The 20298-nt window shown below is 37.8% G+C and overlaps 1 protein-coding gene across 1 annotated transcript in view; it reads right to left on the reverse strand.

The window, feature by feature from the left end:
• The window catches only part of PTPN2 (protein tyrosine phosphatase non-receptor type 2), a 33595-nt gene that overhangs the window by 8606 nt on the left and 4691 nt on the right, over positions 1–20298 (reverse strand). Inside the window, exons 3-7 of the mRNA XM_037379337.1 lie at positions 13677–13777; positions 12958–13056; positions 11627–11764; positions 4246–4455; positions 2618–2776 (exon numbers count right to left, since the gene is read on the reverse strand). Of these exons, the coding sequence (XP_037235234.1) occupies positions 2618–2776; positions 4246–4455; positions 11627–11764; positions 12958–13056; positions 13677–13777 (707 nt within the window). The remainder of the gene's footprint in view (positions 1–2617; positions 2777–4245; positions 4456–11626; positions 11765–12957; positions 13057–13676; positions 13778–20298) is intronic.

Here is a 20298-nt window from a genome sequence, read left to right on the forward strand (position 1 = left end):
GTTACTTTTAAACATCTACGATAAGAAAGATGAACTGAAAATTGACTTCACAAAATGAGTGTTAGATTCTCATCTGTGGAATGAATTCAAAGACTACTGGTCTAAACTAAATATCAGACTCAGAGAGTGATGTCAAAAAAACCCAATTACTTATAAATGAACTGCTGGCAGAATGAGCTTTAACAATGAACCCACTCCACTGCAGAGGAGCTTCCAGTATTGATCAGAAATTCACAAAGGGAGTCTTCACATACAAGATACTTCACTATCAGGTATTTTCATTGTTTTGTCTTAAACAAAAAACCCAAAAGAGAAAGAGCCACTAAAAAATGGAAAACCACTTTGCAGCTCCCTCTCACTGTCATGGAAAAAGGGCTCTGGAAGACACGGTTGCGTCCATAAGAGACTTGCTGGCTAAATACTGTACTGGCTGTACTAAATACATCTGGCATGAAAACCACTCAGGAAGAACTGAAATCTGAGACAATTTTACTACTCTTGTCAAAGAGAAGGAATTTCCCACCAAGAATTCTAAACATGTCATAACAATAGTTCAAATGACTGGTAATTTTAAGTTTAAACAATCCATGGCAAGAGTACATGAATGGCAGGACTGATAAAATAATGTACAACTTGGAGCAGGACAGGCAAGGAGGATATCTCAGGACCTGAAGTACTAACTGTGTCTTGTGAAACTGTATCTGGAAGAAACAAAGAAGTGAAGTTTGATTTGAGAAATGCAACAGTCCTTAAAATTATAACCAAAATGCCTGTGTAGGCAAGCTAAGACATAGAGCCTGTATCACCTTTTGGAACGAACGGAGATAACAGAAATGCATGTTAAGATGTTCAGTTGACAGAATCAGGTGAATGTCAGCCACAGTTTTTGGATTCCCAAGTTTTGGTACAAGACTAATATTCTTGCTCTCTATCTGCAAAACAGATCTATGGATCTAAGGAATTCAGCTTTCTTTGTCCTTTCAAAGCCACAGATTTGTTTACTGGAGACCACTCATTTCAACAGATTATTCTGAGAATGATGGCAAGTTATTCTACTATGCTGTTGAAGCAAAATTACCTTTATTATGAGGTAATTTTACAGCAGTGAAAACTTCAATCTTGTACCACCTCACCCACTTAAAATAGTGCAGCGCTGCAGTACAACAAGGAAGCAAGCAATTGTTTCAGCTACAGCACCACACAGCGCCACGCCAACCACACACCTCTGCAGGGTTCAGGGCAGCCTAGGCAACTGTATGACCCATCTTTCAGCCACAGCTAGAAATCCCATCACTGCTAAAAAAAGAGCTAGCTGACTCTGAAGGGAGAAATACTCCTGCTGAAGTATTGCCAGTTGATTTTCTGCACATGACACTGTGGCCCAAGGAAAAAAGCACTAGGACAGCTGCCTGCACTACAGAAAACACTGGTTTAAGAAAGATCATCTGAACAATCATAACAAAAGAAAGAAAAAAGCGCAAATGAAAAGTGAGTCTTCTTAAGCATCCGCTTAGTATGAAGAAATAACACACTTGAACTTGACAAGCAGTACTCTGAGCTGACAATACTCCCTTGTATCCAGAAACAAGAAATTCTGTGATGGGTGTTCTAGATGGGCGAATGTGAGAACCAGAGCTGCTCAGAGCCTGGAGCATGACTTTTTAAAAAAGAAAGCAGAAAAATTATTAGAGAACACCTTCATACCACCAGAAACAGCTTCCAGAAAATAAAGAGGCTAAATTGCTGTTAGTGTTAGGACAAATCATACAGTCTTCTAGGCATACAGCACAGGTGTCAGAGTAGCAGCACACTACCTAGGTGTTCATTAGTAGTTGTGCAAAATTATTTATTTACATAGCTAGTCAAGAAACATTTGTGAAAGAGAAGAACTGAACAACTACCAGAACTTTCGAAGAAAGGAAATGTGTTTTAGCTTATCTGCTTCATTCATGATTTTAAGAAAACAACAAAATAAAAAAGCCCTAGCATATGAAAGAAGAATTAAGTGTGTTTCACAGCCTCTCCTCCCAGTCCTCCCCTTGCACCTAGCCCCAGCCATTTAAAATAGCTGCAGCTACTCTTACATCTGCAAGCCACACTGATCAAAAAGTGAGATTTGGTAATTTGTTTGCCCCAAAAACACCTTATATTTGGCTAGATTCTACTAACTGTAACACAAATTTTAAAGGATATGAAGAAAAAAAAGGCAACTTTACTAATAAATGTGATCTGTAGCATGAGGCAACTTCATTGTCAGGAAAATATATAGCTAAGATCAAGAAATCCTAAAAAGATCATTGCTACCTTTTCAAACTGATGCTGGGCATTACTTTTGCTTTTCAGTACCGAAAACAGTGATTTAACCCCTTGTTTTAAACATTTGTACAGACAAATTATTTTTATGTTTTATCTAAAAGAGGACAAATACATAGGATTAGAAGTTCAGCTGATAGAAGGTGCTGATCAGATACCCTCTAATACCTTCTAGGCATCGACTGAAAAAGGCAAATTATTTAAACCCCACAAAGTTACATGTTTCAGAGTAGCTCGGAGCCCCTTTTTAACTACTCTTATCAGTCTACTGTTTATGTTTAAATACACAGAGCTAAACATTTACCTGTATAGTTGAATCTCCCATTATAAATTTTGCTCCTTCTATTACAGCCATATATGAAAATCTTAGTTGATCAGGGGTCTGAATAAGTCCCATTCGATATTTTCTCATATCTAGCAATACCTTCTTAATATCTACAGAAAATGGGTCTTTTTTTTCCATCTGTAAAGAAAGTTACATCAAAAGTGTCATTGCTATTGATAGAGATAACATAAAAAATAATTACAAGTAAAAATCAAGTCATAATTTTTTATCTAAAAATCAATTTCTTCATATTACATTTCTATTAGTTATATACAAAATTAACTTCTCAAATTATTTCTAAATTGTTTTTACAGGAAATAGCAAATAAGCTAAGGAAAGCTTATTATGAACAAACCAATGATCATGTATTAACCAAACAGAACAGTACCCTAACATCAAGTTTTAAAATCGAGTTTAGATCTGCTTGATTTTATTCAGGCATGTATTTGTACTTTGAAATAGGACTGTAAGAATCAGAACCATAAATCAGTATTTCCTGCTGCTCCTGAACGGAACGGCAATTTGGAATGACTGAACATGGCAGAAATCCCCTTATTTAAAGCAGAATCTGTAAGCCAAGCAATGAACACACATCCCCACACTGCAGCCACAAGGCCATTTTTAACCACGTTATCTACACATGCAGTGTTCACTTTAATTTGTCTAATGCTAAAGTACACTTGCATCAAAATATACACCCACACTTTTCAAAATGCAGAAGAAAAAGAACTGAAGAAAAAATTAAAAATAAGTTGAGAGGACCTAACTAAACAAGATGACAACTGTCTTACAATTTAAATGAAATGTTTCAACTAACCCTGCACTGTACTTCTCACTATTACCAAGCACAGCCAAAGAGAAAAAGCCCATGTCTGAACTTCAAAATCCAACAAGATTTTAAATTTTAACACTACAGTTCACCCAAGTCACCACCAACTACAGATGATGCAGTTCCCCGAGTAAGCAAAAAATCTGCTCGTTCATGTGGTACTGCAACTGGCTACCAAGTCCCACCTCCCACAGAGCTGCACATCTAGGGAAATTGTGCATCTCATCCTCCATTATACACTGCAGGAGATCCAGGGACATGTCTGAGTTCTCATCCTAGTTCACATACTAATCTTCTGCCACCTTAGAAAAAGAGGCCTGTCAGACCTGCAAGATACTCCATTTTTAGAGAAAACTACTTACGTATTCAGTTGTCTTAATATATATACCCAAGCCTAACTTTAAGCTTATACTAAAAATCTCAACACTTTCTAAGCACATCTCATATAAAAGGAAAAGAATGCTTACTATTTACTTTCCAGAAAGCTTTGAAAATGTGTAATGCACTTCAAGACGAATTTGTAAACGTATTTCAAGGGCTGTGTTTTTAAACCATCAAAGTATGTGAAGGGGGGGGGGGGGGGGGGTGTGTGTGTGAAGAAAAAAAAAAAAAAAAAAGAAAGAGTATAACATCTTAATTTATTAAAAGTTTTCACTGGCATGTCATTAACTTAAATGCTTTTAAAGCCTTCTGACCCAAAAGCCCATATTGGGAAGGGACACAGGGTGTGAGGAGAAGGAGGAGAAGGAAAGGGGTGACGGAGAAAATGACCACTTACCAGAACAAGACAAGTGTCTACTAATGAAAACGTGCCAGAACGTCCTATCCCCGCACTGCAGTGAACTACTGCAGGTCCATGTTCAGGACTTAGTGAACCGGACTCTCTGACTTTAAACAGGAAGTTCAGGAATGAAGCTGGGGATTCAGGAACTCCAAAGTCTGGCCATGTAGTATAATGAAAATGAGAGATCATCCTGGACTCACCACTCTAGAAGTAAAAACAAATAAACAATACAACTATCAAGTTTTCTACTTTTGTTTAGTTAGCACACATTTCCCCAATCTAAATCAACAGCTTTTTTTCTATTTTAAATTTCCCATTTAGACAAACAAACCAATAACTTGCTTCATGTTGAATGACAACCAGCAGTGCAACCTGAAGTAGTTTTTCATCCAAGTTGGTAGTTTTCCCCTTTGCAATTATTACCATACAACTTTTTTTTAAATTCTTCTCAAACTTCCACTGTTATATTTTGTTTGCTTTACTACCTCCTCACAACTATTACTCTTTTTCTACCATTAATGCAGCTTAAAGGCTGACAGCAATTACTAGACTGCTAGTATTAATACAACTGAAAAAAAATTAACCTCAGCCTTTTAAACACTCTCCACTTGCTCAGAGCAAGTTTAATACCATGTGGTAATATCATCTCCTTTATACCAGCCACACTACTGAGAGGAACAGGAAGCTTTACAGAAAAGGCCATACAGCAGAATGTCTAGCAAAACTTCTGCTGGACATGCTCATTCTTTGTAACTAAGAAAGAATGATTCCAAAACAATGTAGTTGTTTTAGAACCATGCAGCGCCTTTCCTAATGCAACCAACCAACTGCAAGTATTGAAACGACAGCAGGAGAGTATGCATATATCTAAAAAGCTTTGATGAAAATTTGGATCATATTTTATGGACTCACTTCAGACCTGCTGTTACATGCTACTCCTTGCCACAGTGATTTTAAGACAACTTAATTGCTGACTTAGCTTGGGAATTTTAGAAAGGTTCAGTTATTTTTATCCTTCCTCCATTTCATCTCATTTTCCACAGAGTGAAATCTACATAACCCTCCAAGTCAGAACACAAGAAGATTTAAAATATGGATGTATTCCACAGAAGCTATTTTTCTTTTTCAGCAAAACATAGCTATGAAATTCAAATAAATTATATTGTTCTTCATCTGCTCAGTCTGTTTCAACTTCTTATGAGAGACAACTTAACAAAACTCCTCTGTGAAACTAAAATAATCCAATTCATGGTTACCACAGGAACAAAAATACTCTCCCATTTTGCCTTCAACGCCTGATACTACAAGACTGCCAATACTTTCACAGAAAACTGTGGATTTTACATGACTCAAGTCACTCTCAAATGCATTGTTATCTCCCAGGAATATTTTATCTTTTGGCTAAGAGCTCAACAAGGACAACAGAGGGTGATCCAACATACTGGGAAAATGAGTACACAGTAAGATTTCAAAGGAGGGGCGGGAGGGGAGGCCTAAATTGTATAAAGAACAGGAATTTGCCTTTCTTATTTGTCTGAAGCAAAGCATTAAAAAACACTTTGTACTTTCAACTGAGATCTTACTGGTCTACCGTACCTAGTTTTTCAACTAGTGAGTTAACTCACTAATCAACTAAAATGACCTGTTTGTTTAAAAATCATGAAGGAGAGATGTTTTTAGTAAGAAATACAGAAATTATAGAATTTTAAAGAAGATAACACTCAAACAATTTCCTCTATTTCTAAGAAAAATAACTTACCAATTTACAAAGAAAATTAAGAGGAAAACTGAAGACATGAGCTAAAGACACATACTAGGTAAAGCAAAGATTAATGTTGTTTCTTGTGAATCTAGATGATCCTTTGAAGTGGTAACTGATAACTGTCCCCTCAAGATTCTTAAACAGCTTTCCAGATGAAAGTCTCACTTATACCTTAAGGCGGCAAAAATGGCCTTATCTATAGGAAAAAAAAAAAGTGATCTGTGTCTTTTTTATTGGTTTTTGGTTGTTTTTTCTTTTTTCCAAAGCCCACACTGTTACCAAGCACTAGCATCCTCCTCCTAAAAAAACATGGTAGTGCTTCAAGCACATGGCCAAGTGTCACCTTGTTTATACACTAATCTGAAAACAGGTATTTCTAAAGGAGAGATTAAAAGTGCTGCTGTACATCTCATCCAGCTCTAAGTCACAGATTTACTTTTCTCTTCCTCCCCATACTGTACAAAGGCTTTATCCATCCCACAATTTTCCACCACTTCAGCTCATTTTAAAAATACCTAGTCTCTTCGTCTTTCTCCACAGAGTCCCGTTTCAGTGCACCGGAACTGGCTGGTCTTCTTTGAACTTGCAGCTTCTAATCATACAGCCAAATCCCATTTGAGTATTTCAAGCCTCCCACATTTTCTCTCTTAAACAGAATGGCTCTTTCAAGTGGCGCTTGGCAGTCAAGCTGTACAGCTGAAATACTGTCTTTGTGTGAGTATCTGTACCACCCTTTCTAAAATAACTCCCCTGTCATTGAGCCATTCACCACAGCTATCATGTGAAGTGATGCAGGACCATAGTGAGAAAAGGTTTGGCTTTCTAAAGATTCACAAATGTTGATAGAAAGAAATTCAATTCTAAAGAACAACTCATTTTATTTGAAGTATTACCAGGAAACTTGATATTCTTCTAAAGAAAAAAAGCTGGACTTCAAGACAGGCAGCAATATAAAATTTTATGTATGTTATACACAGGGAACGTATTTCTGCATGATAACTAAAACCCAGCTTATTCTACGGTAACCACAACATACTCTTCCAGGATTTATTTCATAAGACTACCTACCAAAAAAAAAAATTCCAAAAATCCGTGAATAATCATGGGACAACACTTGACCAAGCAACTTTTAAAGAAAACGAGCCTAACCATTCCAGTGAAAGTTTCACAGACTACTGGGATAACCTTTTACTAAATAGGCAACATAGCTAAAACTGATAAACTCAGATGACCACCACGCTGCACAGTTCTCCACTGACTGCTGGTAACACCACCAGCACAATCAAAAGATGATCAAACCACAACTCATGCTCCAGGTTACAAGCAGACACGACATGAGGACTTGAGCAGAAAAATATGAAGCCCTTAGATTAACTTTAATCAAAACAAGCCTTGTCATAAATTTTTTACAGTAACTATCCAATCACTCAAAACAAAAATGTACAAAAATCTTAGAACAACTTTAGTTTGCTCAGTCACGTGAGAGTATGAACATAGATACCACCTAAATGCTCAACGGAACTTGACACCTTCAGTGTGAAGTAAAACAGGTGAAGACTGAAAAATGTTGGTCTGTCAAATTTCACACATTCCTTAGAAAAGCCTTCATTTCATAGTTCAATGGCGACCGGAATGGTCTAACATATGAAGCCATAAAATACACCCAACCCCATAGTGGTCCTGCATTTAATGACCATGCCTTAAGCACATTAACAAGTAATTTGATCATATAAAATTGAGAAGGCATGCTGTAAGAGCAATATTCTAAGCACTGAAATTCAAAAATCTTCAATCAACTTTAACTCCCTCTCTTTGTTCATTCTAATGCTTGGCAAAATGGTCTTCAAAATGTACATCAAAATGGCAATGAGGATAATGGGGCCAAATAATCCTCACAAACATTCTGGGATTTTTCTAATAACTAGTGCATATCCTATAAGTCAACATGGTAATAGCTATGCCCACTGAATCCGAAAAACACTTTAACATTCAAGTGACTCTGGGTTCTCCTTTACTGTGAGGCACAAATACCTTTCTGTTGCAGCACAAACTAGTAGGCTGCAACAAGGTTTTTATACCGTTGGTCAGATTCTATTGTCCTTGCTGTTCCTCCTTCCTCCAGAGGCCAGGCCAGACCACACTGCTCCTCCTCCACCCAACCCCTCTCCCACACTCCTCAGGGCTGTTTAACCACTTAGCAGGAAGCAGCTACAGCTGCACATCATCCATGTCAACCAACCCACTGCCTTCGAGGCAAGGCCACAGCTGCATGTTATCAATGCTAATCAACCCACTGCCTTCATTCCTCTACACCTTTCCCAACACCTCGGTCTTCTTTCCGTGGTCATGAAGACCAAAATGTCAGACTGTGTCAGGGATTAAAAGTGATATGATGACATCCCACAAAGCAAGTGTATGCCATGTTTCAGTAAATCCCTTCAAAACACTATAGGAATTACATACACATCCATATACAAAGATACCACTTGATCCCAGAACACTGCCTGCCATTAGACTGCTTGCCTCTACAAACGAAAGATCTTCTTGGCACATTTAAAATTTTGGACATTGTAAACTAACAGCAAAGTAAATGTTACCTTCTTGACCTACAATGACTCTTCCCGGTTCATCCACAGGATCAGATAGCGAGGGCCACTAAGCAGTCTTGTGTCACCTTAATCTGATAGCAATGGCCACCCAGAGGCTTAGCACTACGTTGAGAATCCATTTTGCTAAAGGGTTTTTCCAAATATTTGCTGTTTGCAGAGGACTCAAGATTCCACTTGAGGTTTATTAATGGTCCTTACTCTAAAGTATCATAACACCAGCGGCACATCAAATCTAGTTCACTTCTTGTAGTACTTTCTCCTCCAGCAAATATTTTCTTCACAGACCTCTCCTTCAGCTGCTTTGTTCTCATTTCTAGGAACCTAGTCTGAGATACATTCATCAAGGTTCCTCCAGCAGTTTCAATTCCTTTCCACTGCTCCGTGTCCTTGCCCAGTCAGTCAATCCCTGGTTTCCCTCAAGCACCAGTGCTCATTTGCCCTCCCATAGCTTCCCTGAATTCCCTGTACCAACCTAGCAGGGTGTTGCTTATAAGCATTCATTACATGTCACCTTGTGTCTTTCCCCAGACTATGCAGGTTACCACATCAGAAATTAGATAAAGAAAGCTTTGGTTTTCAGTAAAAAAGTACTTAAAACTTGTGACACAAAAAGCTGAATGCAGCAATAAGGGATAATATAAAAATACATATTCAACCCAAGGTGAAGTCTTCCAGAAGTTAGTTATCAATATCTAACAATTCTCCCATAATACTGTCACAAAACTTAGCAACCCCATCCAATAGGTTATTTAACAGACTTAAAATAAGGAAATTCCACAATAATCACCAGCAAGATAAGCACATGAGAAATATTTTCAGAACTTTTGCAAAGATACCAATAAACACCATCTCCTCTCCAAAGCTTTACTGAACTACACCAGCCACAACAGCAAAACCAAATGACTGCCTAGAACAGATACAAATAAATCCAACCACCAAATGCCTTTATCTAATCCTCAAAAATGAACACTGCTCCCCTCCACCAAATCCCACCTGTACTTCTAACGGCTTTTTAACAAAAGAAAACAAAACTTCTAGCAACAAAACCAACCAATTATTCAGAGGTTGTTTCATTGGTAACAACGTTAAACAAGCACTTTACTCTTCATACATACCTATTTTGCTTATGTTGAGATTTGTTGCAGTTAACACAAATCTACTTGAGTTCAGAATGGTTCTATTATAAAGACAATTCTAGTTCTCTTTTTTAAAGGAAACTACTTCCTAAGTATTCTTAGAATTTAGAGTGTATTTTGCTCATCAGTCATCTTATATTCCAGGCGGCAAGTGGCTAAATGTCTTACTACTCTGCCTCCACCGAAGTCCCCTCCAGAATAACTTGTATAAAACTGGTTAAGCTCACATTTCAAGTTAACTGTGAATACTCAGTTCCTACAAATTTTATGGTATAATTATCAATTTCATAAAGAAGGCTGCACTCAACATTCACAGTGTTATTCTAGAAACTATGTAGCTTTTCTGTTTGACTAACCAAGTATGTTCTACTTCTTGTAGCAATTTTATAGATTTTAAAAAAATATCTTTGGAGTTAGCATTCATGGAGCCTTATAGAAACGCTAGGGCATGAAAATAAAAATTCAGTACAGCAAGTTTGCTAAGTATTTGTCAAACTGATTTACGCGGCATACAAGAAACTGTACAGCACTGATGGGCCCACATTACCAGTCCAAAGCACACCGAGAAATTTAAGTGGTCAATAGCTTCAACTCTAAAGTCTACTACAGTATACGTTGTGCTGTTCCTCAAGGGATTTCTGCATTTTCCAGCGAATGTTATGTCCAAACACACATCATGAAAACTACATCCTTTGAAATAGGAAGTTTAAAATTAGGGGCTAATGTCAGCCAGACAATTCCATGAAGCCGCCTCTTAGGTAGTTAGGAAAGCTTGCCTCAGCTTTCCAAAAAGGAGAGCTACTCCTTCTCAGGCACTAGCTTGCAAGCACTACTTCTCTCTTGCCTCTGCTGTCAATAAACAAATTACTAAACAGAAATTCTTCAGGTCAGTAGGACAGAATTTCATAAAGCTCTTCTTACATTGAATAGACCAAGGAACAAGCCAAGTTTATCATGTTGATCTCATGAGGGATGTTTCAAATTAACAAACATTATCTCAACATACTATTAACAGCTGGCATAAATTCAAATATTTTTGACCAAATATATCAATGTTTAGTTGTATAAAACAACATGCAAAGAAACACCTTCGAGCCTTCCTTTCCCAAATCCACTGACAAGACAACCTTGAATAAAACTTGCCATACTAGCACTTTCAATTAATATAAGGCAAGGTTTATAGGGAGAGAGAATATCTTACAAGACATAGCTGGAACAAACAGACAAGCTCTTCAATCCTGTCTTCAGCTCTGAAACAGAAGCAGCAAATTCCAACCCAAGCTCAGGCCAGGAACAATTTTTTTGAGCTTAACTCGATTAAATTGTCAAAGTGCTTAATTTTTAAGAGAAAAGGATGGTTGGTCCTGTGGAGCAAAAGGGGAGGTAAGCAAGAGGAGATAAAGTTACCTATCTACAGGTGGTAATCACCCCTCCCCCAAAAAACTTACACAGCTAGACTGAATTACATGGAAAACTAAAATTCCATTAAAAACCAGTAATTACTGACTGATTTCTGATATTCAAAAGAAATCAGAATTTTCAGCTCCTAGTTTCATCCTTTTAGGGTATTTCTTACAGCTCCTCTTAGAATCACCACTACCAGCAATTACAATTCAATATGTTAAGGTATTGCCATATGGAAAATATAACTATAAAAATGCTGAAGCTGTCATCTCTTTCAAAGTAGACATTAATTCAGGTCTAACTCACTTGCTTATATGCCACACATACATATTCAACATCATCAGAAGTGCATTACAATTTTCAGTGTAAAAGCTCAATCAAACCAGTAGTGACAATATGCTAAACAGTTTTCATTATATACTTAAGCCCAGGAACATGAGCTATACAGACTGAGAAAAGCTTACGTTGATATTTTCTAATTGCAGTAGATGTACTGTGTAATAGGATTTGACGTCTTCAGATACTAGCCTCACACGGAAACCTGTTTCACTGAATGTCATAACTTCTTCTTCTTTTGTTGGCCAGTATTGAGCACACTTCACCTAATTCATTTTTTTTTTAAAAAAAGAAGGGGGGGGGCAGGCGGGAAGAGAGAGAAAAAAGAAAAATCTGGTTAAGTATCCTAGTATTTTTGGGTTTGCATGAACAGATTCTGAGACCCCATTATTCAATACAGTAGATTCGACTCAAGTACCTGCTGCTGGTCTGAGGAATTAAAAGTCCACAGTGTTTACAGCCAAGTTACAGCTGTTTCACAATGGCTATTATGCATTCCAGCTTTATCTGTTTATACTTTCTTTCATCCCAGGTTAGTGTGTTTTGAGACACATTCTTAACCCCTCTTCCCCACTCTTGCTCTCTACAGTGAAAAGATCTTTACTCAGCTGTTTCAACAACACTTCCCCCTCCGTTTCTGACATGCACACCTGCACATTTACATAACTGACGTAACATCCAGTTTTCCCAAGGCTTGTTGAATACTAGCAGATTCTAGCAAAACAAAAGAACAAACTAACAAAGCAATGCAAAACTGTCCCCTGTCCTTTATTCCTCTTGCCCTGCACTCCAACTTTCTGTAGGAAAATTTCTGCATAAGAAAGTAAGTGACTTTTTAATGGACTAGTCAACTCCTTTTTTTCACTCACAAATCTACTCTGAGGAAAAGCCATAAACCTCAAATGACATGCATTTATAACTAAATCCAGTTGTTTTAGGCACATTAGCAGAAAAACTACAGAACAGAAGATTCCTGTATTCTTGCATGCACATATACCACCAGCTTTAAAGAATCAAAAATAACTACATCAGTTTGACAGTTGCTGGGAAGCAGCTTGTCTTCACTGTTACAAACAGCTAAGATCACTATATAACAAATATATTACTCTCATAGATTTAGCAGAAATAATCTAAAGATACTTTAAACCAAACTTGTCCTCCCATCTTCCATTTCGTTCTAGAGCATCTTACACTGCTTCTATTACACCTTATTTCTGTCTGTACATGCTCCTTTCTCAGGATGTTACTGTCACCTTTCTGGATGTATATTTATCAGATGCTGTTTTCACCAAACTGAATTTTGTCTTAGCTCCATCACTTCAATATTATATTAAACACATGTTACACTGTATACCAGTGAGGAAGTCTGTTAGTTCTGTTAATGTTAACAATCAAACATTGTTCAACTGTATTACTATTATGTGGCTTACTTTACAACTTCAGGCCTAATATTACTTACCGATTCTTTTTCAACAATTCTGTTCAGCATGACAACTGCTTTGGTTTGTTGTTGCCATACCATTAGCCAAAAATGACAACATGTATTAGGCAGTGGACCCTGTGTAATGAAGAAGAAAAACGGGTGTTAAAATATATAGGCAAAGCAGTCTGAACACAGTTAATTGGTCACTGTCCTCTGAAAAAGTTTACACAAATTATTAATAGAATAACAGAAATGACAGGTTAGAAAGTAACCAACTCCACAGATCATTCCTGCACCTGAAAGTTGTTGTTGTTGGGGGGTGGGGGGGTGGTGGTGTTTGAAAAAACAAATAAACAAAAAAACAACCCACAAACAACAGAACAGTAATAGCTCAGGGAAGGGATGTTTCAGTTTGGGCATCAACACTATTGTGCTGTGAGAAGAAAAGCTACTGCTCAGAAGGTGCAAGATGAAATAAGGGGTAGAAATTGTTGCAATCCATTTCCAAAACAACTGAAGAAAAGAGCAAGAAATACCTGAAAAACTTCATATGCAGTAAATTTTTCAATATTCCCTTTAGCTTTTTATTAAAATATGAAATAATGTGCCCAAAACTAAAATAAACAGGCAGTTAATATGTGATACATGTAATTCACAGGGAGAAGGAACCATCCAAATATAAATTACAACTTTATAAATCTCCCCTCCCCGACATTCTCAATTCCTATAATAACCTAGTAATTGGTAATACTTACCTGTGTTAAAATATAGTACCTCTGGGCTTCTTCTATGACCACAAGGCTGGCATTGATATAGTCATTCTCAGTGTTCTGCAATTTTACACGACTATGATCATCTAAAATTTAAAGAAAATTAAGAATTAATGATGCATCCATCCATCTTCTAACAGGCAAGTTTAGGTCTGACAAGCAATTAGAAATAAATTCTGCAATACTAAACAAATAGTAACCTATAAACATACATTAAACTAATTTCTCAAGTAACTTTGGGAACTGCCTGTCTCATTCTCCCCTCAGCAGTCCATCAGAGTAATTCCAGCTATTAATAGAATTTACTGAGAAAACTGGAATACCCAGTTTTCTTTAAAAAACAACCAAACAAAACAACCCTCCCACACATGCCAAAAGATGCTCACAGCCATCCCTCAACAGTTGCATTTCCTTAACAGAACAGCACCACAACCCACACCAGGCAGCACGCTGTCCTATCACACCAGATCACTCTGCTGCATGGTTTCCTTTAAGTTCAGAATTCCAAGATTTTTGGTGAACTGAGATTTCACAGGTTGAGGTAGAATCATGAAGTTAAACTCACACAACAACAACAAAAAAACAATAAAAAAAAACACACAAAAACCCCTACTTGTAATAACTCAAACCAAGCTTTAATCAATTTAATTTCCCTGTAATTTATTATTTAATACTATACAAGTTAAAAATACTAAAGAAGGGGCATATGTACCTATTTAACAAATCTTCCAATTAAAGGAAGCCGAATCTAATTACAAATTTTCAGTCTCTCACGGTTACACAGGCAAGACAGAAGATTCCCCTATTTATGGCAGAGGCAAGCAAAGGACTTCTGTTGAAATTCTAACATTAGCATGAGAAAGATTACCAGACTGTCCTACTAGAACACTGCATAATAAAAGCTCACCGTGGCTATTCCTAGAAACTTAGTATCTGATTTATCACCCTCTAGGAGACATTTAAGTAATCAGACTTGTTCGCATTAATTAGAACTGCATTAAACAAACAGCATTTTTAGTTTAAAATTTGTACCCAACTGCATGCCAAGAAATGAGATTCAACTGACTGCAAACCCCCCCGAAGCTCAGCTGCCTAGACGGGTTGTTTATGAGAACAGTAAATAAATAGCAATGAATTTAAGAGACTTCCAACACATTTCAAGAAGAGATGGAAGAGATTCCATAAAGAAACTGACAGAGCCGAGAGTGAATTACAGTGCAGTGCCTGTTTTTAACCTACATTCACCTGGTCAAACCCACAAAACTAATTTGGGATGCAGACTTATAGCACAGCTCCTGTTAGAGTATTACTCTGCTTTTGCCTCTCCCATCCCTGCACCAAAAGGCTAACTTCCTTTGGACAAACAAAATTTTGGGAAATGCACAAAATCCATGGGTTTTGACATGAGCAACTACCAAGTACCCCACTCAGTCCAGCTGTCCTAGTTGAACTGAGATTAAGTCTCTTTATCACAGCCAGTCTATACAGCACAAGGCTTATCTAAGAGATCCATGAATATGGCCCCAGATAGGCAAAAAGCTGACAGGAATGAAAAAATAGTTACTAAATAAGACCCTTGTTCTATAGACTGCTCATATGATTTTATAAATACTTTCTATGTGTTTGGAAACCTGGATAAAGTACATTTACTAGGTTTTATCTGCTTTTATACTTTCCCTCATCTATCTGCTATTCACAACTGTCAAAGGGGATCTTACTGGATTCAAGGAAAGAAGTCAACAGAAAGTTTGGGGGGTTTTGGGTTGGTTTGGTGGGGTTTTTTTTCTGAAGGGCTGAGATTTGGGGTTGTTATCCTACCTCCTTTAGCTGCTAGCTTTTATATGCAGTCACATACAAATGTGCAGAGTACAGAAATATGCTGGAAACCTATTTTTAATATCGAAGTATGAGAAAGTTACTGGGTTTGTCTGTTTTCATTAGCATTCCAGCTGTAAGGCAACACCATCCTGACTTTCAGGAGCCTTAAAACAATTTATGATACATCTGCATGAAGAAAAAAGTATTATCAAAGCCAAGACACAGTAAAATGAAGACACTTGCATTTTAAAGTAAAATGTATCTCCTTGTACTATTTTGTCCAGACAGGAAAGCGTTACTTTTTCCTTTCATGTATCACTTTATCTGAAATGTTTCTACTGGAGAGAAACCAAGGCCTTTGTAAATATTACATGTCATTTGCCAACAGGAAAACCTTAAGATCTTGTTATAGTAAATCACACATACCGGTACTAGTGTTCTCGGAAAGATGACATAAGCAAGCACTGTTAACAGTTTAATCACCCAGCAGCAGCTGCTGTATTGCTGCCAAGAGGAGATAACTGCAGAGGCTCTAATGAGGCTTCCTACTGTAATCCTTACACACGTTTTCCGCCTTACTTTTTCCTTCTTATAAATTCTGCTTTGTACACAGGACAAATTAAATTCTGAAAGTGTTTGGTTTTTTTTTTTTTAAAAGCCCCTTTTAACAACTAGTTCTATGCACAGAGAGCTTCCCTTCTCCTCCCCAACTAAAACAAGAGTCGATCCTACATATACACAGAGGCATACATGCCACAGGACAAAGAAAGCCACTAGAATATATTGATTTCCCATCTTTCAAGGGAAAACGTTCCTAAAGGACACAATGACCTAGAAACCTCATTCAAGTTTTAGCTTGCTCTTCTGAATTAAAATGAAGCAAGCCAACTTTTGACAGTGAGTTAGCTGTAACGTGTTTCCTGTATGTAAATCACTTCCAGTTACAAAGTACTTCAGATTTATATGAATGATTAACCTATCTTAAATCTTTATCTTAAATGTTGCCATGCCCAGAACAGCCAAAATCTAGTACTCGTTCTCTGAGGCGCCAATTCCCCTATTTCAACAAACCATGCAGCCTGAAAAGGAAGTGGAAATCTTAAAAATGCTTCTCATTCTGGCTTCCTGCACTAAGAAAACTACTGTCAGAACGACCCTGTCTGAGGTAAGTGAACTCTTACTACCCACTTAAATGAAAACCTGTCCCACAGGTATCACTGACAACATTCCCTGTGTCTCAAATAAGGCCAAGACTTCACATTACACATCAATTTGCCCACTCCCTGCTAAAAAGAAAGTTACCTATCCAGTTAAAACCAAGATACAAAACGTCTGGCACTTTACATTATACAGTTCTTGCAGTTAGTTAATGAAAGGTGACTTGAAAATAACTGTGCTTCTAGAAGTGAAACCACTGTATAATTGAAAAATTGTCTTTCATTCAATAAATGTCTCTGGCTCCACAAATATAGAACTATTAACAACAAAGGAGAGTGAAATGCTACCTAGTGGATTAAAGAAAGTAATAAATAAAACATGTAGCCATAAGCCATCCCAATGACCCAGTATGACCCTTTCCCACTTACCAGCAAATCCCCTTCATTTCACTAATCCAAATCTAGCCTATCTGAGCTGCTAAATTATTCACATACTCTGTCACCATACTTACAAATCTCAAATTTCAGAGGTAGCCTATGGCACAAGAAAGCAAAGTGACTTTTCCCCACCCTGTCACCAGTTGTAAGCAATGAATGCCATTGTATCAGTCATGGCCTAGCTCCTAACTGAAATGTATTCATACTGAAATACACACTTAACTACTGCACAGATTCCTTACACTTTGAAGGACTGAAAAAAACCTTAAGATACATTTTAGATCAGTGGGTGCTATAAAACTCCCCTCCTCCCCAACACCAAAGAAAGAAGTATCTCCAAAAACAGCACACTGAGTTTATTTATACCATGTTTCTGGTAACAAGATGTTTTATAGAAACATTAGATAACGTCATCATTAAGTATCAACATCAGCTTCTAACACGGACAACGAGAAGTGCAGTAGGTTTATTTTGGACAGAACATCTCCTTGTTCTCAGCACACACACTTGAAACACAGGACAGAAAGGGAACATTTTTGCAGTGACAATTAATCAACAATATTTGCAAAGCCATCCACATCTGCTCCAGCTCTGTTCCCTGTAAAGAACAATACTCTTCATGTTCCTTTCTCCCTAACATACACTCTAGGTCAACTGTAAGCCTATGGTTGAAAGGTCCAACACAAAGTCTACTAAAGGTCACAGGAAGACAAGAGAAATCACTACCTCTTAAGATCATCCAACAGCAACACCAGCTTCTATCAGGTGAAAATGTTCAGGTGGCCTAAGATACTGGGCTACACACCACATGACAAAGGCAGGCTAAAGATAAAACTGCAAACCCCCCCATCTACCCTCCAAAAGCAAAAGGAAAAAGAAAAATCCTGCCAATTTTGCTGAGGGGATTTCCTTCTAGCCTCTAAATCTGGGAACACAGTAAGCAGATCTCTAAAGGTGTTTACAGTCAATCTGAGACACTAGACTCCCCTGATAGCAACTAAGGATAAGATTTAGAAGGTAAGTAATAACAGAAATCTTAAGAGTGTCATTGAAGTTATCAATAAGGAATAATAACCTCACGAGTTATTTTCCTCTCAACAATGTTTTCTGAGAAATGGTTCCATCTGTCAGGAAATGACTGGTTGTCAAACCAAACTATTTCAGATTAACTTCCTGTTTCAATAGCACTACATAGCCAAAATAGTCCTCTCCATATTCTAGACTAATACCAAACTGCAGGACTGCTATTTTTTTTGGCTAGGCAGTAACTCTTGAGGGCTTTTACCCAACCAAACTTATACATACCATAGCTCTTTAGCCAACAGAACTGGACACTAACAAAAATATTTATGAAACTGGAGACAATGTGAAACTCAACTGTAATGGGCAAAGATAATTAGTCTTTTCCAGCTAACAGAAATCAACTTCTAGCTAAAAATGCACATATTGGACACAAGTGGTTTCAGCATACCTATCTTGTGTATTACGGCTGAAATGGGGCAAACCAACCCAAAGCATTTTTTCCGGCACTTGTAATTGACATATTTCTGTAAGACAGAATAATCTTTGCATTTCCTCTTGCAGACATACCACCTCCGATTTTAGACTGGCTTGGCCACTATCTAGATTAACAAACCATTTTCTCACTGCTACGCAGAACTACAGCATTTTCATTAAATTGTATCTTACAGTATGTTTAAGTAGCAGTTAAAGAGCAGTAAAATTGGTGAAGGACCGAGTTGTTAAGATTGCATGAGACTGAGTTCTACTGCATTTCTGCAATGCCAGCTCCTTGCACACATGCACCATGATTACATTTCTTCACCCCAGTGACCAAACTGCGTAACTTTTACTGCAGCTGCTTTGAAATTTAGGTACTGTTATTTTGCAATGTTATTTATCATACAGTCCCTTCCAGGTCTCTTTGTCCTCCCAACTCTCACCAACAATTATGAGTCATATTTGAAAACACAAAGATGTAAAATTCAATGGGAATTAGTTCAGACAGTCCTGCAGGCCATCTTGGTGGCCCAATTCAAACCTTCTTTCTTTCATAAATACTAAATCCATAATTCATAAATACTAAAAACGGAGACATGCCTCAAAGTTCACCATCTTAGCCCAGCCATCATGTTGTAAGTCATGTCAACTAGCACATAATGACCTTAGCCCTTCCTATGCCAAACAACTGCTTCCAAGACTAGGTTTTATCTGCCTCTGCTCTTGCACAGGGTCCAGGGATTTATACAATCACATAACTAATTTCCTCCTGGCTAAACAAGCATTTCAGAAGCAGGCTTTGCCATGACCAAGGCAGAGGTGTTTGATGCTCTTCACTACTGGAAAAGTTGTGCCATGATTCAGGAAACTCTTGAGCTCCGGAAAGCTACAAGAGATGGATACAAGTCATACCTCTAAGACACTATTGCAGGCATTTTTAGATGCTACTTAAATAACACAATGGGGTTTTATTATTTTTTTTTAGAAACACTCCTTTCAAAAAGAAAGAAAACCCACAAATATGTTGAAGGTATGCTGCTGTTCTCTTTGTAGCAGTCACTGACTAAGAAACTGATGGAATTCCATGGATGGAATAAGCGGCAAACGCATAGTTATAGCTTCTGCCACAGGAGTTGTATAGGATATTGGACCAAGGAACAGAACTTGGGCCTTGTGGGCTCAAATCCAGTTTCCTGCCTTCTCTCCTTACAACCCCCATCCCAACTTTGGTATGAAACAGGAAGTAAATAAAACCCAATCTACTTTACCACTGCTAAGATGCTAATGCTGTGCTGTAACAGGACAGCAAACTTGGGACACCTACACACCTCTGCACATATCAACAAAGGCCCAGCAGAGGCCTATCTCCCTTTACTGAGCATACAGCGTTAGTCAGGAAGCCTTGACTAACTTGAGATACCTTCTTAAACAGACCACACTGGAGAATGCCATGCAGATGCAGCCAAGAGGCTGTGCATTGAACTCTTTTAAGTTCAGTTTCTTCAGAGTGCAGTATTGAGATTCAGTATCAAGCCAGACTGGATCCACTTGGAGTGGACACGCTGTGCACATTAGCGTTCTAGCAGCAGTCTGATGAGTAGCGCACAGTGCTGCATCTGATCAGCATGACTCAATCTGAGACCCTTTCTGTGTAATTTTGAGAAGTGCTATGCACATGCGGCTACCACAACCTT

Source organism: Falco rusticolus, chromosome 3, assembly GCF_015220075.1.
Source record: "Falco rusticolus isolate bFalRus1 chromosome 3, bFalRus1.pri, whole genome shotgun sequence".
NCBI classification, from domain to species: domain Eukaryota; kingdom Metazoa; phylum Chordata; class Aves; order Falconiformes; family Falconidae; genus Falco; species Falco rusticolus.